Raw genomic sequence first — 19,388 nt, forward strand, 5'->3', positions numbered from 1 at the left:
TGGCCGACAACTTAGTGCGCCGTGGATCGCTCTCACTGAAACACCGCCGGCCGGCATCGCCCCTCATATACCACAACGAAACACCATTCACCGCGTCGTGCTGCCTACCTCACGTGCTCCAACCCTCCACCGACAGGGAAGTACCCAACGGCTGCCTTGGCCACCGCCGTGCTACTCTGCTTGCCCGGACGAGCTATTCACTACGACCACACCCATCCCGGCGACAGCCCAATGCGCTCCGCGAATATCAACTGGATGCTGCGCTGAGAACGGCAAGCGCGGAGTTCCGGTCACTTCACCATGGGCAACAGCTCATCCAAAGACGAGCGCAAGGCCGGGAGACCGGCTGGCGACAGACAGAATGCCGGTGCCACAGCAGCACCTTCACAGCAAGCTTCGACAGAACGATCCGCCGGGCGAGTATATGTTCGAAGTAATGGCAACACGAGTGCGCGGGGCAGCAGCAACAACCTATCTCTGCTCCGGATAGTGCGGGGAGATCGAGATGAGGCCGATGCTGCACAGGCAGACCGTCCCCGGGAGACGAAGCAGGAGCGAGAAGCACGACGGGCGGAACGCGAACGGCAGGCGCGGATCAAAGAGCGGGAACGCAGTATGCGGGAAGAGCATGTTGATGGCGGGTACCTAGTGACATTGGGCGTGTACGTCGGCGTCGAGGACTTCAACAAGCAGGTCGTGAGACAGCTGCAGATTGAGCGGAGACTGGCTCCGTTCTGGAGGGGACTCGATGATCACTCCGACTCATGGACAGAAGCACAGCTGGTCGCAGCTGCACGAGGACTGCCGATCCCCGCTGCAGATGAAGTGCCTGCAGAGATGGCAAGGAGCACTTCGCAGGCCTCCAACGATGCACGCTCGTCCGAAGTCAACGTCAACAGCTTGACAGTTCCCATCACTGGCCGATCACAGTCGTACCAGTCAGATAGATCGACGTCCTTATCAGCGTCACATCCTGCATTCTCGACGAATTCTGGTCCCTCCTCTCCCACTGGCCAAGCCACATCACTGCTCCGAGGGCGTGCTAAGACGCTCGCATCTCTCGCGAGCGGGAACAAGGGTCAATCACCAGATTCAACTCCTCAAGAAGTGAAGCTGCCAAATGATCCCAACGTTAATGGCCAACCGCTTGAAGCCTACCTCTACAAGGATGTTCTCGAATGCCCCATTTGCTTCATGTACTACCCTCCCTACCTGAACCACACTCGATGTTGCGACCAGCCCATCTGTTCGGAATGCTTCGTCCAGATCAAGCGACCAGATCCGCATCCACCAGAGCATGAGCAGCCGGGCCAGCAGCGGCCGCCAGAGGAAGAAGCAGAACAACTGGTGTCGGAAGAAGCAGCATGTCCGTTCTGCGTGACACCACAGTTTGGTGTGACTTACGAGCCACCGACTTTCCGAAGAGGTCTGGCATATGCAAACCAACCGAATGGAAGCTTAAAGCCACATGCTTCAGCAATGTCATCATCTACATCACTGCAAGCGCAGACAGGACGTCGTAGAGCTACATCTCTGTCCGCGAATGCTCCAAATGTTGTCACAACGGACAGAGTGCGGCCGGACTGGGCCAAGAAGCTTGCAGATGCAAGAGCAAACTTGCTGAGGAGATCAGCTGCTGCTACTGCGCTACACAATGCAGCCTATGTGCTGAACAATCAAGGAGATGCAGCTGGTAGAGTTGGATTCGCCGTTGGGCGGCGGCGACGAACACTGTTCGGTGACAGTCCGAGCGCTAGTGGAAGCGGGACCCCACGAGAAGGCGACAGCAGCGACATTGCTGGGGGCAGAACTAGCTCGCGGAGAGCTCGTGTTGAAGATCTTGAAGATCTGATGATGATGGAAGCAATTCGACTGTCTCTGCAGGCGGAAGAGGAGCGAAAAGCAAGAGAGGAGAAACAGGCTGCAAAAGATGCGAAGAAGAAGGCGAAGGCGGACAAGAAGGATGAGAAGAAGGCGGAAAAAGCTGCCAAGAGGAGTGGCCGAAGTGGCTCGTTGTACCAAGTCGGGACAAACGACAGCTCGAGCAGTTGGGCTGGAACGAGTGCCATGGCTCGCTCAACGAGCAACCTGGGCGCACAACCAACGATACCTGAAGAAGAGATCCAAGGAAAAGGGAAACAGCCCGCCCAGGACTTTGCTGGATTCAATCCTTTGACGGAACCCACCTCCACATTAAATCAACCTGCGTCGGCATCTTCGGCGCCGGAGAGCGCACAACAACATCTCGAAGCACAAAGAGCGCGATTCGAGTCGGAATCTAGCCCGGTTCCTGCGCCAATGCGTCCCACGCACCATTTTCGAGACTTGTCAGGCGTCTCCGGAGTATCGTCCGCTGCTTCCTCTTTTGTCGACTCTGGAGCCAACTCCAACTTCTCTTCACATAGTGCGAGTGGATTGGACGTGAGTACCGGCGGTGCTCAGATGGACGGCACAAGTTCACGATCTGGAGCTGCCGCAGCAGGCGGCGAGCCTATGCTCAACTTCCAGTCTCTCACTGCCATGATCGAATCGGATGACAAGGCTCACTCTCAGCATCTCGAGCATGCTGGATCTTCGAGCCCGGCCGCTGAGCAATTGAAGGAGCCTTCGCCCACTGGATCTCCGCTGCCATCACCTGGTCTACTGCCAGGAGAAGGTAACAGATCGCGAGGCGATAGTGGCGAATCGTCAAGTTCTGCTCCTCCGCCTGTGTATGTGGAGCCTGTGCAGGAAACCGAAAAGCAGGGCGATACGGATGCTATTTCGCCTGCTCCTGAGGCTATTCCTGTACATCGTCCAGATCACAAGGAACCTTGTAGTGTGCAGTTGATGGATCATGGACACGGACACGGGCATGTTGGGACCATATGAGGCCGTTGCGTGTGAGCCTCTAACCAGGTCAGCCGAGTGCCTCACCAAAAAGCGGCTATATTGTATTCGTGTGTATTGTGTAAGCCCTCCCAAGGAGTGGAGAGAATGGGAGGCAGGCTGTCTTTTCAAATTGCGTGTGTTTTTAGTCTTTCGTGTTAACATTTAGATGAATGGTCTGAGGAGCGAAAACATGGAGGCGGGCGTTTTCAACAGAGTCGTTTTGAGGATGAGCATCGGCATGGTCATGAACTTGAGGAGCGAGAAGGAAATGCAGTTGAGATGGAAAAGGGAGATTGTATCAATTGAAGTGAGCGAGTTGTTAACACATTGTGAAGGACTGCTGCAAGGAAGTAGAGACATGAAATGGAGATATGAAATGAAAACAGGAATTGTTTTCACTTGCTCGATCTTTGGTATATTTTCGAGTTCGCCATTTGTTTCCCTGTGGTTGTGAAAGTCCTGATCGAGACGGTTTTGTGCTGTTGCGTCTGAGGGATCTTTGAAGGAGCTTGGATCAAAGGTTAGGGTTATATCGCACAAAAGTGGTGGGACGACGGGAAGGTCGTGAGATGTAGGTGAGGAGAGCCGAAAATTGGGTGACCGAGTTCGAAGCTGATTTTAGTTATGTTTATGAAGTTTGAAAGCGTTCGGTTGGACGTTGGGAGGGTTGTTGGTGATTTGCTGAATTATCGAGTTTTTGAAAATTGATGATCTGCGAGAGTGCACACTTCTGCTGGCTTCGATGGTACCCAACAGACTCGCTCAATAGGGAAACTGACAATGACATTTGAGACGACAGCAAGGTCCAACTGTACTGTCTGTACTCCTTAGAAGAGGCAGAATGGATCATGAAGGTATTCTTGATTGACAAGCAGACTTAACGCTCAACTTGACAAGACGCTTTTCGCTCAGAACGCTATCAAACAACAATCCGCCGCCATAAGATCTCACTTCTTCTCCTCGTCCTTTGACGGGGTGGAAAAGTACCACCCACCACACCACAACCCAATAGGAATCGCACTGACTCCTCCCAACAATCCCAAAGACCAAGTCATCGTCTTCCAGCCCGCGTGATCCATAATCATCCCCGCCATTAACGGTCCAACGAAATTCCCAAACGACCACGCGATGTTGAACCAAGCGTACGCGGAACCATAATAACCTGGGGAAGTCTCCGAAGCTCCAGCCTTCGCGTCATCACTCGCTGCCTTCGCAATACCGTCTTCCTTCTCCAACCTCTCCGCCCGTTCCGTAACCTCCTTAAACAACGGCTCCAAGATCAAAGCCATACAACTCCCCACACAACACAACAACCCACAAAGCATAACCTTATGCCCCATCGTATCCCTCTCCACGAATCGAAGAGAAACTAAACTCCCGCAGAAAGTCATGTATCCTGCGACAGCGAACCATCTCGAAGAGTTTGCGTGGCGATCGCAGAGGGAGCCGATGTAGGGTCCGAATAAAGAGGGGAGGGATAAGGGGATGAAGATTAGACCTGAGCCGATGGAAGTCCAGGAGAAGGTTGTGTGGACGAAGAGGGGGAGGGTTGCTTGGAAGCCGGAGAAGACGGTGGCGAGGATGAAGATTCCCCAGAGGGAGGTGAGGAAGCGCATTGAGGCGAGGAGGCGGAAGATTGGGGGGATGGAGGAGAAGGGTTTTGTTGTTGGTGTGGGAGTGGTGGTGTTGGTATCCAGCTTGGGTACGAGGGTTAATTCGGAGGAGAGGCTGAGTTGGTCGATGGCGATTGAGGGGAATTTCTTCTTGTTGACCAGGTCGCCAGAGGGTCCGAGCTCGAGGGTGATGTCGCAGGGTGTGGTGGACATGGAGAATTGTGCTTCGAGCCGGAATCGCTTTTCGATCATGACGAGTCGGAAGAGGATATCGAGGACGATGATGGAGACGATCAAGCCGAAGACGGCGTGGTATCCGCATTTGGCGAAGACAATTCCTCCAAGGAAAGGTGCGATGAGACTTCCAGCATTCAATCCGATGCCGATGTAGCCCACGTATTCGCCGATGTGCTCCTGGCCCACCGTGTCCACTAATACGGCTAAACCAGTTGTCCAGACCACGACAGACGCAAGGCCTTGTAGAGCCCGTCCTACGACGTGGCCAGCGACGGTACGAGCGAACCAGAGTATTAACGTCGACCCAAGCAAAACCAGAAGTCCGACCATGAATGGCACGCGGCGAGATTTTGTTCGATCAGTGTACCAGCCCCATGGTAACGATGTGACAACGCTGGCGAGGCCGAAAACGCCTAGCAGAATGGCTACCCAGAATTGTACTTGGTCTTTTGAAACTCCGACGCGTTCTTCGAGACTGTAGGGGTAGACGGGGATGATTGCCGCGAAGAGGAATTGGTCTGTGAAGATTGCCTGAAGAGGGAACAAGGTCAGTGTGTGATTCATGGTAGGTGACTGCGGGACTTTACTCACGTATGAGATCGCAAATGTGATGAATGCTGTTGACCCTCGGAACGATCTGACTGCACTTCGCGCTGACGCCATTGTGAATAGTGAGGACACGGCGTGCTGCAGCAGGCCGTATTCGCAAAGGTCCGTGATCGAGAGAGGAGGCAAGAGTGTAGACTGTGGAGTGATGAAAGAGAAGGATCAACAGAGGCGTGCAGGATCAGTGTTATACCACTTCGCGAAAGCCTCGACCACTTACCAAGACGCCATCATGCCATGTGGCAGAAGCAACGCGGGCATGCCGGTTGCCAACAGCTCATTCAACTCTCGACACTCGAGATGCAAAGCACAAACACTGCCCAGGACCCAAGACTCCTTACACGTGGGAAAAGGCGGTAGCTGGTACACACTACGACAGCATAGCTTGCACGTGGCGCGTTAGTATGGTCGAACGGGGTAAAGCGTTGGTCATAGGGCTGTGTGGAAATCTGGTTATAGCGGGGAATGCTGTTGTCCTTTTACCAGATCGGATCTGGTATCGTAGATGTGGTGTGTGAGGCGTGCAGTGTAAAGGCGACTCCGCAAGCCACGTTGGTTGTGATTTGTCTGGAATCGGCTCCGGATGCATTTAGTGTTTGTGGCGCTGGATTGTGGAGAGCTGGAGACTGCACTTGACGACTCAGCCTTACCGCTGTACCATGTTTTTGAGGCGTGCTGGCAGTGCTGTGCATTGCATGTATAATGCTCGGAGTGGTGATTGTTTTCGGGGCAGGAGCCGGTTGACTTCGAAAGTGCGTTGCGCAACGCACGCAGATAGAGCCACGTGGGGACGCGCAAGAAAGCATACGCCAGATTTGTTTTCGAATGGGATGCCTGCGTCACGCCTCGTCAACAATCAGATCTACCACACCTCTCTGCCCACGGCGAACTTCGACCCAGCCATTCTTCTCAACTCGAATGATCTTGCCATCAATGCATACTCGTCTGAATCGGCCATCGTCTTCGTTGAATTCGATTCGCAGAGCCTCGATCTCTTCGTACCCGACACGCTCGTCATGCACATGCTGGCCGCCTTGATATGCCTTGCCCATGATCGCCATTGCATCTTCGCCGCTCGTGGGGCCGAAGTGGACGAGTCGCAGCTTGCCATCTAGCGGTGCAGAAGCCGGACTGATCGTGAAGCCCTTCTCAAGCCGATTGCATAAGGTAGCAAGGACGTACGCGTGCTCACCGCTACGAACAGGGTGCCATTCGGGCTGGCCAGGACGCTGTATGGAGACATTGGCTCGGTATATGTGAGGCGGAGATCCGTCGCTGGGTGCTAGGGCTTCTTTTGCGGCCATCTTGAAGCGTTCGACACCGAACTTGCGGAACTCGGTCGTATCACTATCGGCAACAAGACCGGCGTGCAGACCCCACGAGGCGACTACTGATCCATAAGCCACCGCGGTGCCGTCTTCCACATGGAGTGGACGCTCCTGGCGAGCTTCATCGAATAACAGTCGGGAGCCAGGCGAGAAGCTTGCGCGGAACAGAGGTAGCTCTTTCATGCCGCCGCGGAACCATGCCTTGATGCCAAGAGTGTTATCTCGTACTAGACCAGCACTGTTCGCCAGCGCGTTCCCGGTGCCAAGAGGTAGAAGTGAAACGTTGGGCTTCTTGTACTTCTCGCTTCGCTGGCCTGAAAGCAATGTATTGACAATGTCGACAACGCCGCCGTCTCCGCTCATGAGTAAGACTCCCTGACTGATCCCAAGGTTCGCATTAGGCAGGAGCACATCTCGGGTCAAGTCCGACACGCTGTTCTCAGAAGTTGTATGATGCAGCAGGTAGTCTTTGCCTTCTACCACGCTCAGCAGTTCGACAGTTGGCTTCACAAGCTGCTTCCAGACGTCCGGAGCCAAACCAGTGCCTGACACCGTAGACACAATGATGTGAAAATGTGGCTGTACGTCCCCACGGTCTTGCCGGAACTCCCAGCAATTTGCGCCAGTGGCAGGGGCCACGAAGTCCTTCACGAGCGGCTTGGGCGGATTGTTGAGCGTCGCGTATCTGAAAAGAACCGGCGATGCCTTGGGGTCTTGCGCAGTATCCGGATTCTGCTCTACGTAGATGAAATGGTGATCGCCATCAGCGCCGCCTTGCTTCGGAACGCAGGCGACGATGTCCTTGGATGGGATTCTAGTCCATTGAGAGGTAGGATCTGGCGAGCGATGACTGTGTGAGAACCGTGATCGTCAGGCACTCCCATCTGTACAGCAATACGTACAGACTTTGTAGCCTTCAACGTAACCAAGTCCGCCCTCTTCGTCGCTGTCTTCGGATTTGTAGAAGAAAGTCGCGGGTCGGCCGTCGAACTGACCTTCCGTCTGGGCGGTAGAGGACTCCGACGCGCCCATGATCCTGATAGTGAGAATGGGTCGTCGAAAGTGTGGCCATCGTCGTGTGTCTGCTGGAGCTTTGTTGAGAGTTGATGGGCGAGATCAACAGCACGTCAGCTCGCTTGCACTTGCCGTGCGGCGGATCGACAACAACCAACGACCTGCGCCTTCAATACGGATGCGCCTGCAGCCTTACTCATGCCCGCTCACTCAGCGTCGCACCCTGATCTCCTCGTTGCACTTTTGAATCCTGATGCGTATACAACAAGTGCATATTAATATTCCCAATACTGCGACAGATCCGCCGGCACAGTTGTGACCCGGAACCGACGAGGACCTTTCCGACCAACTTCAGGCAGCGCCAGCAGAGCGCATTGGTGCATGGGAAGGACATAGGCAATGGCGATATCAGGCTGGGGAGTGTTCCTCATCATCCTCGTGCTCCTAGTGATCGGAGGTGCTGGAGGCTATATTGGGTAAGGCTGCAAGCAGATGGCATCATGGCGCCTGTGCTAATTGCATTCTCCTAGCTACACGAGATGGCGAGCGAACCGCCTAGGTCTACCACCACCACCGCTGAACCCATTCGCGAAAAGACGAGACGATGCGACGTATAGGGCGCCGGCACCTCGTGCAGGAGGAGTCGTGGGATGGGTGACAGACAAGTGGAATGCGGTGCGGAACAAGCGCACCGCCGGAGGCGCCTACGAGAGCACTGGATATGGTGGTGAATCAACACGCGGAGGGCGGAGAGGCTTCGGACCACTCGATCCAGACGAGGCATGGGATGCGCGCGTAGATCACGAAGCTTCAGGATACTACGAAGAGCAAGAACTCGGCCTACAAGATCCTGCTCAAGGACCATACGGCGGCCACGGCTACGCTGAGAACAACAACATCGGAGTCGGCGGGATTGAAGCTGGGCGGGGGCGAAGCAAATCGAGACAACGAGAGCTGGACGACCGGTACGATGAGGAGGTACACGGTGGCAGTGCGCGCCTCAACCCGTTCGGCGACAACGCTGAAGCGAGCAACATCAGCATGCGCAGCATGAGTCCTCGACCTGATGCTGATACATCCTATCATGGAAGCGGGAAAGGTGTGGCATCCCACAAGAAGAAAGGCAGCACAGACGACAGTCCGACAGAGCGACGCAGCATGTTCAAGGAGGATGTGTAGATTGACCGCGAGGGACGGCAGGCAATTCCAAGCAAGCGTGTTCAAGATATGTTCGAGACTGGAAGAGCGAAAAGCCTGGTGTAATGGCAGGGCATCTGGACCTGCCTTGTCCTCCAAATGTTTCCTGTTTCTTGTATACATAATGCACATGAACGACAGTAACGGCCTGCTGAGATTGAACGTGTCTCATTTTGCATTCCTCTCCTGTCGTTTGCACACACATCTTTTTGAATGCGGCATCTTATGTTCCTGAGCAGCTTCGTCCAGCGCTCCGCACTCTCCACGTTCTCGAACCCTACAAGTGGGTATCGACCGCGGCCCCAGCCACCGGCCCGTCGCCCCTTCTCAAATCCATCGGAACACTTCGCCTTTGCACAACGTGCAACTGCAACACAACGACATTATCTTGCCAGACCGCGGGGGACGAAGACGTCGACAGTGCGATCAACTCAGACTCCGACGAAAGTAAACGCATCATCCGCCCTTTCCAGCCAAAGATGTCCCTGCAGCATCCCCAGCTCGCTTCTCGAGCGGCTGAAATGCTGCTGCACCTTAGAGCGCGCCACACTGTTGGGAGTGGGCGTACTGTCACACCAAAGAGGCCGCTTCATCAGCTAGTGCAGTGATCCTGCAGATCACTCACGGTAGGTATACATCCTCTGCTTCTTCCACCATTCCTCCATCCGTTTGTCTCTCCATCTGGCACACGCGCCATGCCACCTTTCTCCGGCGCGCCGGCTGCCTCCCCGATCACTCCTGCGGATCGTACTAATAAATCAGCCATGCTGTCTGAGGAGGACGACCTAGATACAGTATGGGCAGACGTCATTTCACGGTGCAGCAAGATCACAAAGTGGGACTTGAATGACCGGCGATCGTTGACCATCGACGAAGTTGTGGGCAGGATCATTCCACCCAAAGACAAGAAAGCAGCAGAGAGTACCGGCAAAGCGAAAGAAGTATTCAGAAATGCATTGGTGTGCGTGCAACGCTTCGGCGACATCGCTGCAAACGCCGCTAGCATGGTGTTTGGCCCAAGTCAGCAGTGCTTCAATGCCATCAGCTTTGTCATATCAGCAGTACAGGAATACGACGACGTGTTCAATAACATCACCGCACTCATGGAACGTGTTTCCGTATTCCTCGAAAGGCTTCGTATCTACCTGGATGATACGGATGCGAAGACAAAATTGGACAAGCGCTTGCGCTTGACAACCTACCGTGTCCTGGAGCACTTCCTGATGATCATGGGACTGGCCCACAAACTTACACGCGGCTGGAAAGCGAAATGGAAGCTTGCGGCGAAGATTGCTGCGTTCGGCGATGACGACGGAGTGAAAGACGCTCTGGCTACGCTGGAGAGGTTGATCGCAAATCAAACCCAGACAGAAATCACCGTTATTGTGAAAGACATGAGCGAAGCCGCCAAGAACATCCGCTCGCTAAACAGCAAACTGGATACCATTGCCGATGCCCAAGAGAAGGCCGCTTCATCGCTTGGCTTCTTGCAGACCGCTGAAGAACGGAGAAAGGCAGAAGACGAGGATCGCAAACGTTTGGAAACAGTACGAGAGGCACTCAATATTGACAGTACCAAAAAGCCCTGGACCGAGAAACAAGATGAGCTTTGGGGCAAGCATATCGAAGGGACTGGCAACTGGTTACTGGAATACAAAGCACCCGGCATGTCGTTCGCGCGCTGGGCAGACCCGAAGCAACCCGATCTCAACGTGCTCAGTGTGAAAGCAGACGAAGGATTTGGCAAGAGCTTCCTCTGCAGCATCGTTGTCAAACATCTGCAAGAAAAGCATCGTGAAGACTCGCGGATTTGCGTTGCATACTACTATTTTGCACGCGATGTTCAGGACAAGAGTCCGATCAACAGAGCCATGAAAGCCATCATCTGGCAATTGGCTTCTTCAATCACCACAGTGAGCAGGGACTATCTCAAGCTTGCCGCCAAGGTCTGTGGGAGCAACAAGGACTTTGGACGAACAGCGGATCTTTGGCAAAAATTGGTGAGCGAGGCTGCGAAGCATTTAGATGCCACATTTTACATTGTGCTGGACGGTATTGATGAGACAGAGTCAGAGGCTGGGAAACCTCTGGCATCGATCATCACACAAATCATGCAACCCGAAAAGGATGCGCTGTTGCGCGTGCGCCTGTTTCTCACCGGCCGTGCCTCTGGACTGGACGCGTTGAGTGACGATGTGGAAAGCCACATCCCACAGATCAAGATTGCTGGGCAAGCTGATCAAAAATCATTGAATGAGGACGATATTCTCCTGTACGCAGAATCGAGGCTGGACGATATGGACATCTTCACGAACAAGAGTGAGAGGAATGCGGACAAGATTGTCGAGCTCAAAGAGAGGGCACGGACAGAACTTGGAACTGGAGTCAAAGGTGACTACTTCGCACTGGATTACAAGCTCGATAGTGTGAGCAAGAGCCGTAATTTCCGGGAAGTCGAAGAAGTGCTCAGTCTTGCCAGAGAGAGCAGAAGCCAGGCTATAGCGCGTGAGATCAACCAGCTCAACGATACGCTGAGGAAAGACGAGATAAGGGAAGTGAACGACTTGCTCATGTGGGTCATCACAGCTTTTCAATATCTGTCCATCGATCAATGCGAGTCCGTCTTGCGACTCAAAGCTGATACTTTCACCCTTGTGGCACTGGAAAAGCAGATCAAAGAGAAATACTACTCACTATTCGACGTTGACGACGAAAAGCTGGTAACCATGAGATCTGACGACATTAGAGAGTACCTCGACAAGAAAGACGAAGACACCTTGAAAGACAATGGAAGCACTCATCTCAAACTGCATTCTTCGGAGCATGTCGCGCTTCAAGAGGGAGAGATCGCGCTGGTGAAAAGAGTACTACAGACTCACCTGAAAAATATCTTTGGGGGCGACGACCTGTACGAGCGCTTCGACTTTGACGCATTTTTCGCCTCGAAGCTTGGAGACCAGGCTGTCCGCATCCACTTGGAGCCGATGAATATTAGCCATGTCCGGCTGTCTCAGGCGTGTCTCGTCGCCATATGTGACAAGTTCGGAGAAGAGGAATATGCCTCCTTCCACGTTTATGCTTACGAGTGGTTTGCAGATCATTTGCGAGCCATCTCAGATAACGACGATATTGACGTCGCTACCAAACAAGATGTTGGCCGCAAGCTGGTCAGGATCTTGCGTGAAGAGGCACTGATTGCCGAGTGGTGGAGTGCGGAGAGAATGTTTTTAAAGAGCTACTGGGTCTTTGGCACCAGCTGTTTGGACGCCGTGTTCAAGTGGCTCAGCGACCCAGTCGTCCAGCGTGGCATGCTCGATATGCCAACTGAGCGACAGTGGGTGATTTCAGCCACGAGCGATGACACTACACCCACCCAGATACTGGTCAACGTTGCAAAGTTTATGGCAAAGAAGTGGTATGATCAGGATGATCCGAGTGGTGACGCGTTCTGGTGGCTTTATGGCTATCATAATCAGGTAAGAACGGAACCTTGCTTCGGAGCAGAAGACGAAATCGCTAAATGACTGGCGCAGAAAGGCGAAGAGCCACCAGAGATTTACGGTGACGTTACGCCGGCCGATATCGAGGTAATTGGTCAAACCTTTTGCATGTGTAGAACGGAAATGCTAACGACGATCAGCGTATCGAAGAATGGGCGAAGGAAACGATAGATGACACCGACGACCCAGCACAATGGCACAAATGCATGGCAGAAACATTATCCGCCACTGGCAACTATCTTGCCGCGATTCCCCGAACACAAAAAGCAATCGAGCTGCGAGCGGACGACTGGGAGCTGAAATTCAGCCTTGTGCAATCGCAGTATCTCGCGAAGGACCCCACAAGTGCCATGAACACAATCGAGAGTTTGTTCCGAGACCATGAAGCGCTTTTGAGCAGCGGCGACGATGCTTACAAGGAATTCCATTATCGTTCTCTGCTGCCTTACTACGGTAGTCTCCAACGTGAGCGAAAGGATTACACAGCAGCGGAGAAGACCTATTCAGATTTGCTGGAAGAGGCAATGAAGAGGCCCGAAGTCGACTTTTTCTTCCAGTCATCCGTGGTACGCCTGATTGAAGTTCTACGAGCGCAGGAGAAACATGAGAACGTGCTGCGCTTCCTACAAGACCTAGACGCCAAAGAACACGGTACAGAAGGCTCAACGTGGCTGACCGAAGTCATGTACTACTATGAGCGAAGCGGAGGCCTTCACGATCCCATATGCGATTCCGCAAGACGCGTTTCACAGCTTGACTTCTTGGAGAAGCGCTACACAAAGGCACTTCAAGTGCATTTGAATGCACCTGAGTCAGGAACCAAGTGGTGTATACTGCTGTACCTGGGCCTCTGCCATTCGCGTGTTCTGCGCGCTACTGCCTTGTTAGAGAACAGGCTACTTGCAATGGAAGAAATGGAGCAGAATTTATACAAACCCCTGTCCGAAGAGCTGGAAGACGACGGCTACGTTTCTGATGTCTTGGGCTTGCACGCCACCAAGCTCGCTATCGACCTTCTGGACATGGCCAAGGAAACTGGTTTGAGTTTGCCACTCTCTTCTGAAGCGACCCAGTATGCCATTCGTCTGGAAAAGCTGACCCATCTGAGAGACTCCATTGCGCAACAGGAGCATCAGGATCTCCGAATAACATTGGCGAGATTCTGGCATCTGGCTGGCGATGAACGGCGTGCGAAAGACGCAGTCCGGGAGTATCTGAAGCGCGGGATGGAGTGGATGCAGACGGAAGAGAATTTCAAGAATGGATTCTATCGACTTGCGGTGACCATGCAGGCTCTGGATGATGATGTGAATGCTGTTGCCGCCTGGTCGGTCTTCACACCGAGTAACATAGATACGGAAGATGACATCGCGCTCTATGCTGTTGATGAGACGGTCGAGAAAGATACGGGAATGGCTGAGCGTAAGAATGAAGACGGAGCCACTTCTACGGCGCCTGCTCCAGAAGCGCTGTCAGAGCAAGCTGTTGCCGGAGCAGAGCGTGAAGATGCGGATGCCCAGGACTCTGAGAAAGAACAGAAACCAAGCGCAAATAAGCCCGCGGCAACAACAGAAGAAGACAAGACTGCAGCGCCCAAGAAGCGCGAAAAACTCGAAGGCATCCTGACAAGCTCCTGCGACGGCCGCTGCGGCACCGAATGGACCTACATCGACCGCATGATCTACTCCTGCAAAGACTGCCTCGACGTGCAATTCGAGGAGAACTGCTACCAAAAACTCATCGCCGGCGAACTCGGCCCCAATATCTGCTCCTCTAAACATTCGCATCTCGTCATCCCGGCTTTCGATTTCATGAAGTGGAGGCAGATATCCGATCCGAAGACGCAAAGCTGGGTTGGGGGAGAGATTAAACTTGATACGGAGTGGTTGGAGGGGATTAAAATGGAATGGGGGATCGATGAGAAGAGTTTGGAGAGGAAGAGGAAATTTGTGGAGGGTGTGAGGATGGTGCAGAGGTTGTGGAGGGTGAGGAAGAAGGAGGGAGGTTCGGAGAGTGTGGGCCCTGGGCCGTTGAGTAGGAGAGGGACTGCGCTGAAACCGAGACTTGCGGGTGGGGCTAGTGGAGTGGCTACTGCTGCGTGAGTGGGGAGAGGGTTGAGGGTATGCAATGTTTCATCACATTTGATATTCATGGCAGCTTTGCTGATGATGGTAAAGGCAGTGTAACTCCGAGCTCATCCAGGCTTTGTGCAGTTTGATCTTCGCTTCAACATGTGACCAAGCCATGGCTCGGGAACGAGCAGGAAGTGAACGGGAAGCAGACGTATGCTCAATCTCCGGCGGTCTCTTTCATGATTCTCAGCTCACCGACCTCAGTGTCGTTATCGTTTATGCAACTATCCGGAACCGCGTCGACGGGATGAGGGAAAAGTTGCCTTTGCTCAGCTGGATGTTTGCTGCTCAAACGCATCCTGCCGGCTCACGTAAAACGCTGTTTCACCGATACGACCGAATCTTAAGAGTATTGATGTTGGCTCACACTCTCCTCTCCTCGCTCGAGCGTACTCAACTCGAATGCCTTTCTCCCTTTTCGTATATACGCAATACCACAACTTCTTATATACTCTACAACACTCTGGTCTCGATGTGGAGATGGTAAGCTTGATCACAGCGACTCTGGATCCCATGGAGATTGCCATTCTAGTTCTAACCTTCCTCGCAGATCCCGGACTGCGTTGCTTGTCGCTCGTTGCGATGAGTCTTCTGTCTTCAGGACGGAAGCATGTTGGGTCCGGAGAGCGGCAGTACGAACGCAGCTGTGTCGGGCAAGTCGCGCCTGCTATCCGAATCGACCCCTCCAGCTCGAACACTACAGGAGTCGCTGCTTTCCGTCAACACCGGAGTGTCAATCTACGCCTCGTCTCTGGAGATCCAATGATGAAGATCATCATTGCTGTGCCTGGTTTCTACGGGCACACTCTTCTGATTGTGGACAAGGCAAGATGCGTACCTGACTGGAACGATGGCACAGTTTTGTACGCGAATGAGCAACAGGACGAGGACTTTTCCTCCAAAATTCTCCGCAGCGAGCACGACAGAGCGCCAAAGGCTCGCGGATCATTCACCATGCGAGCCGAGAAATATAGCATAATTCTGGCTCTGAGCATTGGCAGCGAAAGAACCTTGCTGTGCTGGATGATCGAGCGCATAGAATCACGTGAGCTCTCCTCAGAGATTGGGATGAAGACTACAAACAAGACGGAGAAGCCGTCCCGCGATCACAACACAGCGATTGTTTCCAACAACCCCGATGGAAGATCTTGAATTCGACCTAGATCTCGCACAAGACTATATTCATTGCAGACAGTGGATCTCAGTCAAGCAAATAAGCTTGTTCCTCAAGAATACTCCAAATGACCAACACACGAACATCGGAGGCCGCACGAACGTATCCTCAAAAAATCAAACTTCGACCCAAACCAACTTCAGTGCAGGTATGCACCAACCTTGTTTGTCGCCTTGGTGTAGAAATCTACCAGGTGACTCTTCGACGAGATACGCAGCTGTTCACCATGACCATCCACTTCTGGTCCGAGCTCGACGCTAGCTGCGCTCTTGAGCTCTGAAGTCCTTCTAGCTCGTTGGACTCAACACGATACGTTCATGCAATCCTTCCCTAGAGACCTGCGCATCGGACACAAAAATACACAAATTGTTTCAATCTTCGATCGCGCAACGCCAAGATGCCCCGCTGCGCGCTGCATCATCCGGCTCTGGCGGAAGACTTTCGTGGCATTCTTTGTACGCGCCACAGCAACGAGGTCTGCAACCACTGCTGGAAGAAGCGCATCAGTATGAAGATCGAGGATCGCGGCATGATCAAATGCTTTTGCGGCAGGGTCTTGGGAACTGACGAAATCCGGTCAAGAGCTGGCGAGAAGCTTTGGGAGAGGTAAGTGTCGAGACTTCGAGTCAGAGGAGAGTGTAGTTTCCAGGGCTTGCTGACGAGGAGACAGGTATCTGGATGTCAAGGAAAAGAAGGAGAAAGATGTTCAGGACGCCGTATTGGGTGCCTTTAAGTTGGAAGAGGCTGTCGACAAGAAACGCGAGGCAGGTGAGAGTAACAAAAATGCCGAAGACGATGCCGGAGAAGAGAAGAAGGAATTTGAGGAGGATGCCGAGTTCATTTTCGTTGAGAAGAAGGACGCCGAGGCTGATGAAGAGTGGACTGTGATCGATATCGAGGAGGTGGAGACATTGGATCTGCTCCGTCGCTTTGTTTCCTTCTCGAGCTTGTGACAGGGTTGTTCAGAAGTCCAATTTGGAAAAGGGTTCCAGAGTAGGGACAGAGAATCAATACTGCGGCGTGCGCAGATGCAGAGGGTTATCCTAGTTTCACTGATGCTTTATCGCAAACCTACTATTGCATTGCACAGTTTCGAAACACTTTTTTCTGCCTCTGTACAGTTCTGCTTGGCTTTGTTCCCATAACTCCGCGTTGCACACGATCCCATGAATAGCGAATACAAACCGCAAACACCAGCTTTCGTGCTATCCAGATCGGTGCGAAACAGTTCCCAGAAACACCTGTTGGCGGACGAAAACCTAGTGAATATGCTTCATTGTGTTCGAAGAGAGAACGTTTTTTGTCTAGTACCATGCTTGAGAAGCAGACTTTTCAATACGCCATCTGTAGCGCTTTCTCCGACTCCCCAGCCGGAATACACAGTTTGTATGGCCTATGACATCCTCCGGTTAGTTCGTACTGTGGAGATTCTAATCAAGGTCAAATGCAGGGGCTGCGGGTAATCTGGTTGACCATGGCCGAGCTCTGCTTGCCAGAACCCGTTGCACAATGAAATTGCCCCGTGACTAGCAGACAACAATCAAATGGTAAAGATGTCGAGCTGATATAGCACATGGTGGCTGAAAGAAATGTAGAACCTGGTGGCTCGGCTGCTGAATGGTCATTGAAGTCGGATGAGGTGGAGGGACATCGGCCCGGAGTCATCTTAGTAAGAGCGACTAGGACCTCACTTCCTCGAGACTACAGCTTGCCTTCTCCTCAACGCTCTTCAATAGCACGAGCGACATATCGCATCAGCATCACGAGGAGTAACAGCGTGTAAGGACAGGTCAGCCTTATTGCTGAATTGTTTGCCCACGACCATTAGCTGGACCAGGGACCCTCATGCGCGACCGATTCATCCGTGACACCGCTGGATGAGAATTCGCCGAACAGTGGCATCTTTGTAGCTGCTCAGGTCTGTTCACATTTGAGCAGACATCGAAGTGATATTACAGGCGCCAAGAAAAATTCGGAGGATCTCAGCAATCCAAGTACGATGTCAAGCATTGGGGAGTACGATGTCAAGGCAAGCATATACTCACTGCGGCGAGAGCGAAAAGCCAAGCCGAGCCAAGCATACTATCTTTCGCAGTCGGTCATTTGCTATGTTGCGTTCCGGTTTTGTCAAAACTCCGAAAGACTGTCCGGTTCCAGCTTCAGACGAACTGCATCCTGTACAGAAGCTCAAGATGTAATCCCCACCCCTACCTCAGCCCACCGAACAGGCTCCGAGTGCCCGGAAGCAGCACGTCTGGTGCCCCATGACTAACAACATAGCCGGCAACCAGCTATGGCAAACCCGCAACAAATGGCCGAAGACACCAATGATCGCTACACACTATACTGGAGCCTTGTGGCAATGGTGAAAAATCACTAAGCTCTACAGGCATTTAATAGCCCGACTGAATTGTACTAGTACCAATTGAAAAAGTGTCGCTACGTTTGCATGTCGAATAGCAGGCCTCGAATGGAACACGAAACAGAAATACGACGACACCTTTCTGGTCTAAAGAAACACTGAAAAGATAGCATACCGGACCTATCGAACTTGGAGTGGAAGAAAGGTTGTTGTGTTGAGTCGTCACATTGTGCGACACGGCGGTGGCTATGTCTTAGCCTTGGCGAGTGTCAAGAGGTCCTGGTTGCACTACCAAACCATGTCCAGTGCGGACCTAGAACTACTAGGCTATGCGTACAGCCGTTGTTACCTTTTCTACCGACACTGCATTCCTTTTTGGGGTTGCGGACCCAGGCTTGAGACACGTTCATGCCCCGAAACAGCATCCAAATTTGACAAGCATGAATTTACCGCGACCATACGATGCTGACTGGTGCACATGTCCAGTTCTCCGAAGGCGAGCGACGAGGATCTTGAATCTTCAGCATATAATGTGCTGGCAGCGACCAATTGATCAGCCAGATTTCTATTACTACATCAACACTTCGATTAACAAGAAGCCTAGAGCAGGACTCGGCCAGCACCAAACCTTTTCTAATCTAATCGTCCCTGAAATTCCATCTACACAGCAAACATGCGCGTAGCACTCTGTCTCCTCACGGTCCTCGCTCTCTTCTGGCAAAGTGTATTCGCCTTCCCAGTTGAAGGAAACCCAGTAAGCCCTCATGAATCTCGCAATCTACAAACAGCAGCTGACATGAACAGTATAATGCCGAGAACTCAATCCGCATCCCAGTCGCCGGACTCCCAGCTCTCGGCGATCACTACGCCGATCTGACACTCAGACCTAACCTCTCGCTCCAACAGCGCAGCATCTTCAGCGCCATTGCAAAGGGCGCCAAAGCCGTCGTGAACAAGATCAAGGGCAAGCCTAAGGTTCCAGCTGACCAGGCCAAATGGCAGAAAGCGGCAAAAGCCGACATGGACAAATGGAGACCTCATGTTGAAGCCCAAAGGCTCAAGAACCAAGCCGCTGGGGCGGGTGCATAGAACCTTGAGGGCAAAAAACTTATGACTGGACGAGACGGGTGCATGCAATTCGTATGGTGTTATGGATTATGTGGAGCGGGTCGGAGTTCGAAGAATTGGGCATATCGTAAGACGCAGGACGTCAGCCTGTACGGCAACCCTAGCTCTACGCTTGAATAAAGCCTTCGACTTTCTCACATCGATCTCTAGTCTTGCATGCGAAGTTCAAGGCAGCTTTATTGCACTGCAGCCACCATTCCCGCATGCTGCTACTCTTGAGATCGTG

At 52.8% G+C, this 19,388-nt stretch overlaps 8 protein-coding genes across 8 annotated transcripts; 6 read left to right on the forward strand and 2 right to left on the reverse strand.

Annotated features, from left to right (window-relative positions):
* Window positions 1-300: 300 nt before the first annotated feature.
* CKM354_000908200 (uncharacterized protein) lies at window positions 301-2,871 on the forward strand (the record flags this gene model as incomplete). Its single annotated transcript, XM_044804488.1, has 1 exon — window positions 301-2,871. The coding sequence occupies one exon, from the start codon at window positions 301-303 to the stop codon at window positions 2,869-2,871; it is 2,571 nt and encodes an 856-aa protein (XP_044660423.1).
* A 947-nt stretch (window positions 2,872-3,818) lies between these two features.
* CKM354_000908300 (uncharacterized protein) lies at window positions 3,819-5,384 on the reverse strand (the record flags this gene model as incomplete). Its single annotated transcript, XM_044804489.1, has 2 exons — window positions 3,819-5,252; window positions 5,313-5,384. 2 exons carry the CDS (start codon window positions 5,382-5,384, stop codon window positions 3,819-3,821), a joined length of 1,506 nt encoding a protein of 501 aa, XP_044660424.1.
* A 782-nt stretch (window positions 5,385-6,166) lies between these two features.
* On the reverse strand, window positions 6,167-7,687 carry CKM354_000908400 (uncharacterized protein; the record flags this gene model as incomplete). Its single annotated transcript, XM_044804490.1, has 2 exons — window positions 6,167-7,491; window positions 7,558-7,687. The coding sequence occupies 2 exons, from the start codon at window positions 7,685-7,687 to the stop codon at window positions 6,167-6,169; spliced, it is 1,455 nt and encodes a 484-aa protein (XP_044660425.1).
* Window positions 7,688-8,068: 381 nt separating this feature from the next.
* CKM354_000908500 (uncharacterized protein) lies at window positions 8,069-8,848 on the forward strand (the record flags this gene model as incomplete). The annotated part of the gene is made up of 2 exons (XM_044804491.1): window positions 8,069-8,145; window positions 8,200-8,848. 2 exons carry the CDS (start codon window positions 8,069-8,071, stop codon window positions 8,846-8,848), a joined length of 726 nt encoding a protein of 241 aa, XP_044660426.1.
* Window positions 8,849-9,561: 713 nt separating this feature from the next.
* Window positions 9,562-14,468, forward strand: CKM354_000908600 (uncharacterized protein; the record flags this gene model as incomplete). The annotated part of the gene is made up of 3 exons (XM_044804492.1): window positions 9,562-12,342; window positions 12,400-12,453; window positions 12,507-14,468. The coding sequence occupies 3 exons, from the start codon at window positions 9,562-9,564 to the stop codon at window positions 14,466-14,468; spliced, it is 4,797 nt and encodes a 1,598-aa protein (XP_044660427.1).
* Window positions 14,469-14,900: 432 nt separating this feature from the next.
* Window positions 14,901-15,650, forward strand: CKM354_000908700 (uncharacterized protein; the record flags this gene model as incomplete). Its single annotated transcript, XM_044804493.1, has 1 exon — window positions 14,901-15,650. One exon carries the CDS (start codon window positions 14,901-14,903, stop codon window positions 15,648-15,650), a length of 750 nt encoding a protein of 249 aa, XP_044660428.1.
* A 419-nt stretch (window positions 15,651-16,069) lies between these two features.
* CKM354_000908800 (uncharacterized protein) lies at window positions 16,070-16,625 on the forward strand (the record flags this gene model as incomplete). Its single annotated transcript, XM_044804494.1, has 2 exons — window positions 16,070-16,278; window positions 16,343-16,625. 2 exons carry the CDS (start codon window positions 16,070-16,072, stop codon window positions 16,623-16,625), a joined length of 492 nt encoding a protein of 163 aa, XP_044660429.1.
* A 2,082-nt stretch (window positions 16,626-18,707) lies between these two features.
* Window positions 18,708-19,123, forward strand: CKM354_000908900 (uncharacterized protein; the record flags this gene model as incomplete). Its single annotated transcript, XM_044804495.1, has 2 exons — window positions 18,708-18,788; window positions 18,839-19,123. The coding sequence occupies 2 exons, from the start codon at window positions 18,708-18,710 to the stop codon at window positions 19,121-19,123; spliced, it is 366 nt and encodes a 121-aa protein (XP_044660430.1).
* Between the last annotated feature and the right edge of the window lie 265 nt (window positions 19,124-19,388).

This window comes from Cercospora kikuchii, assembly GCF_019650295.1.
Source record: "Cercospora kikuchii DNA, contig_00006, whole genome shotgun sequence".
Classification (NCBI taxonomy): domain Eukaryota; kingdom Fungi; phylum Ascomycota; class Dothideomycetes; order Mycosphaerellales; family Mycosphaerellaceae; genus Cercospora; species Cercospora kikuchii.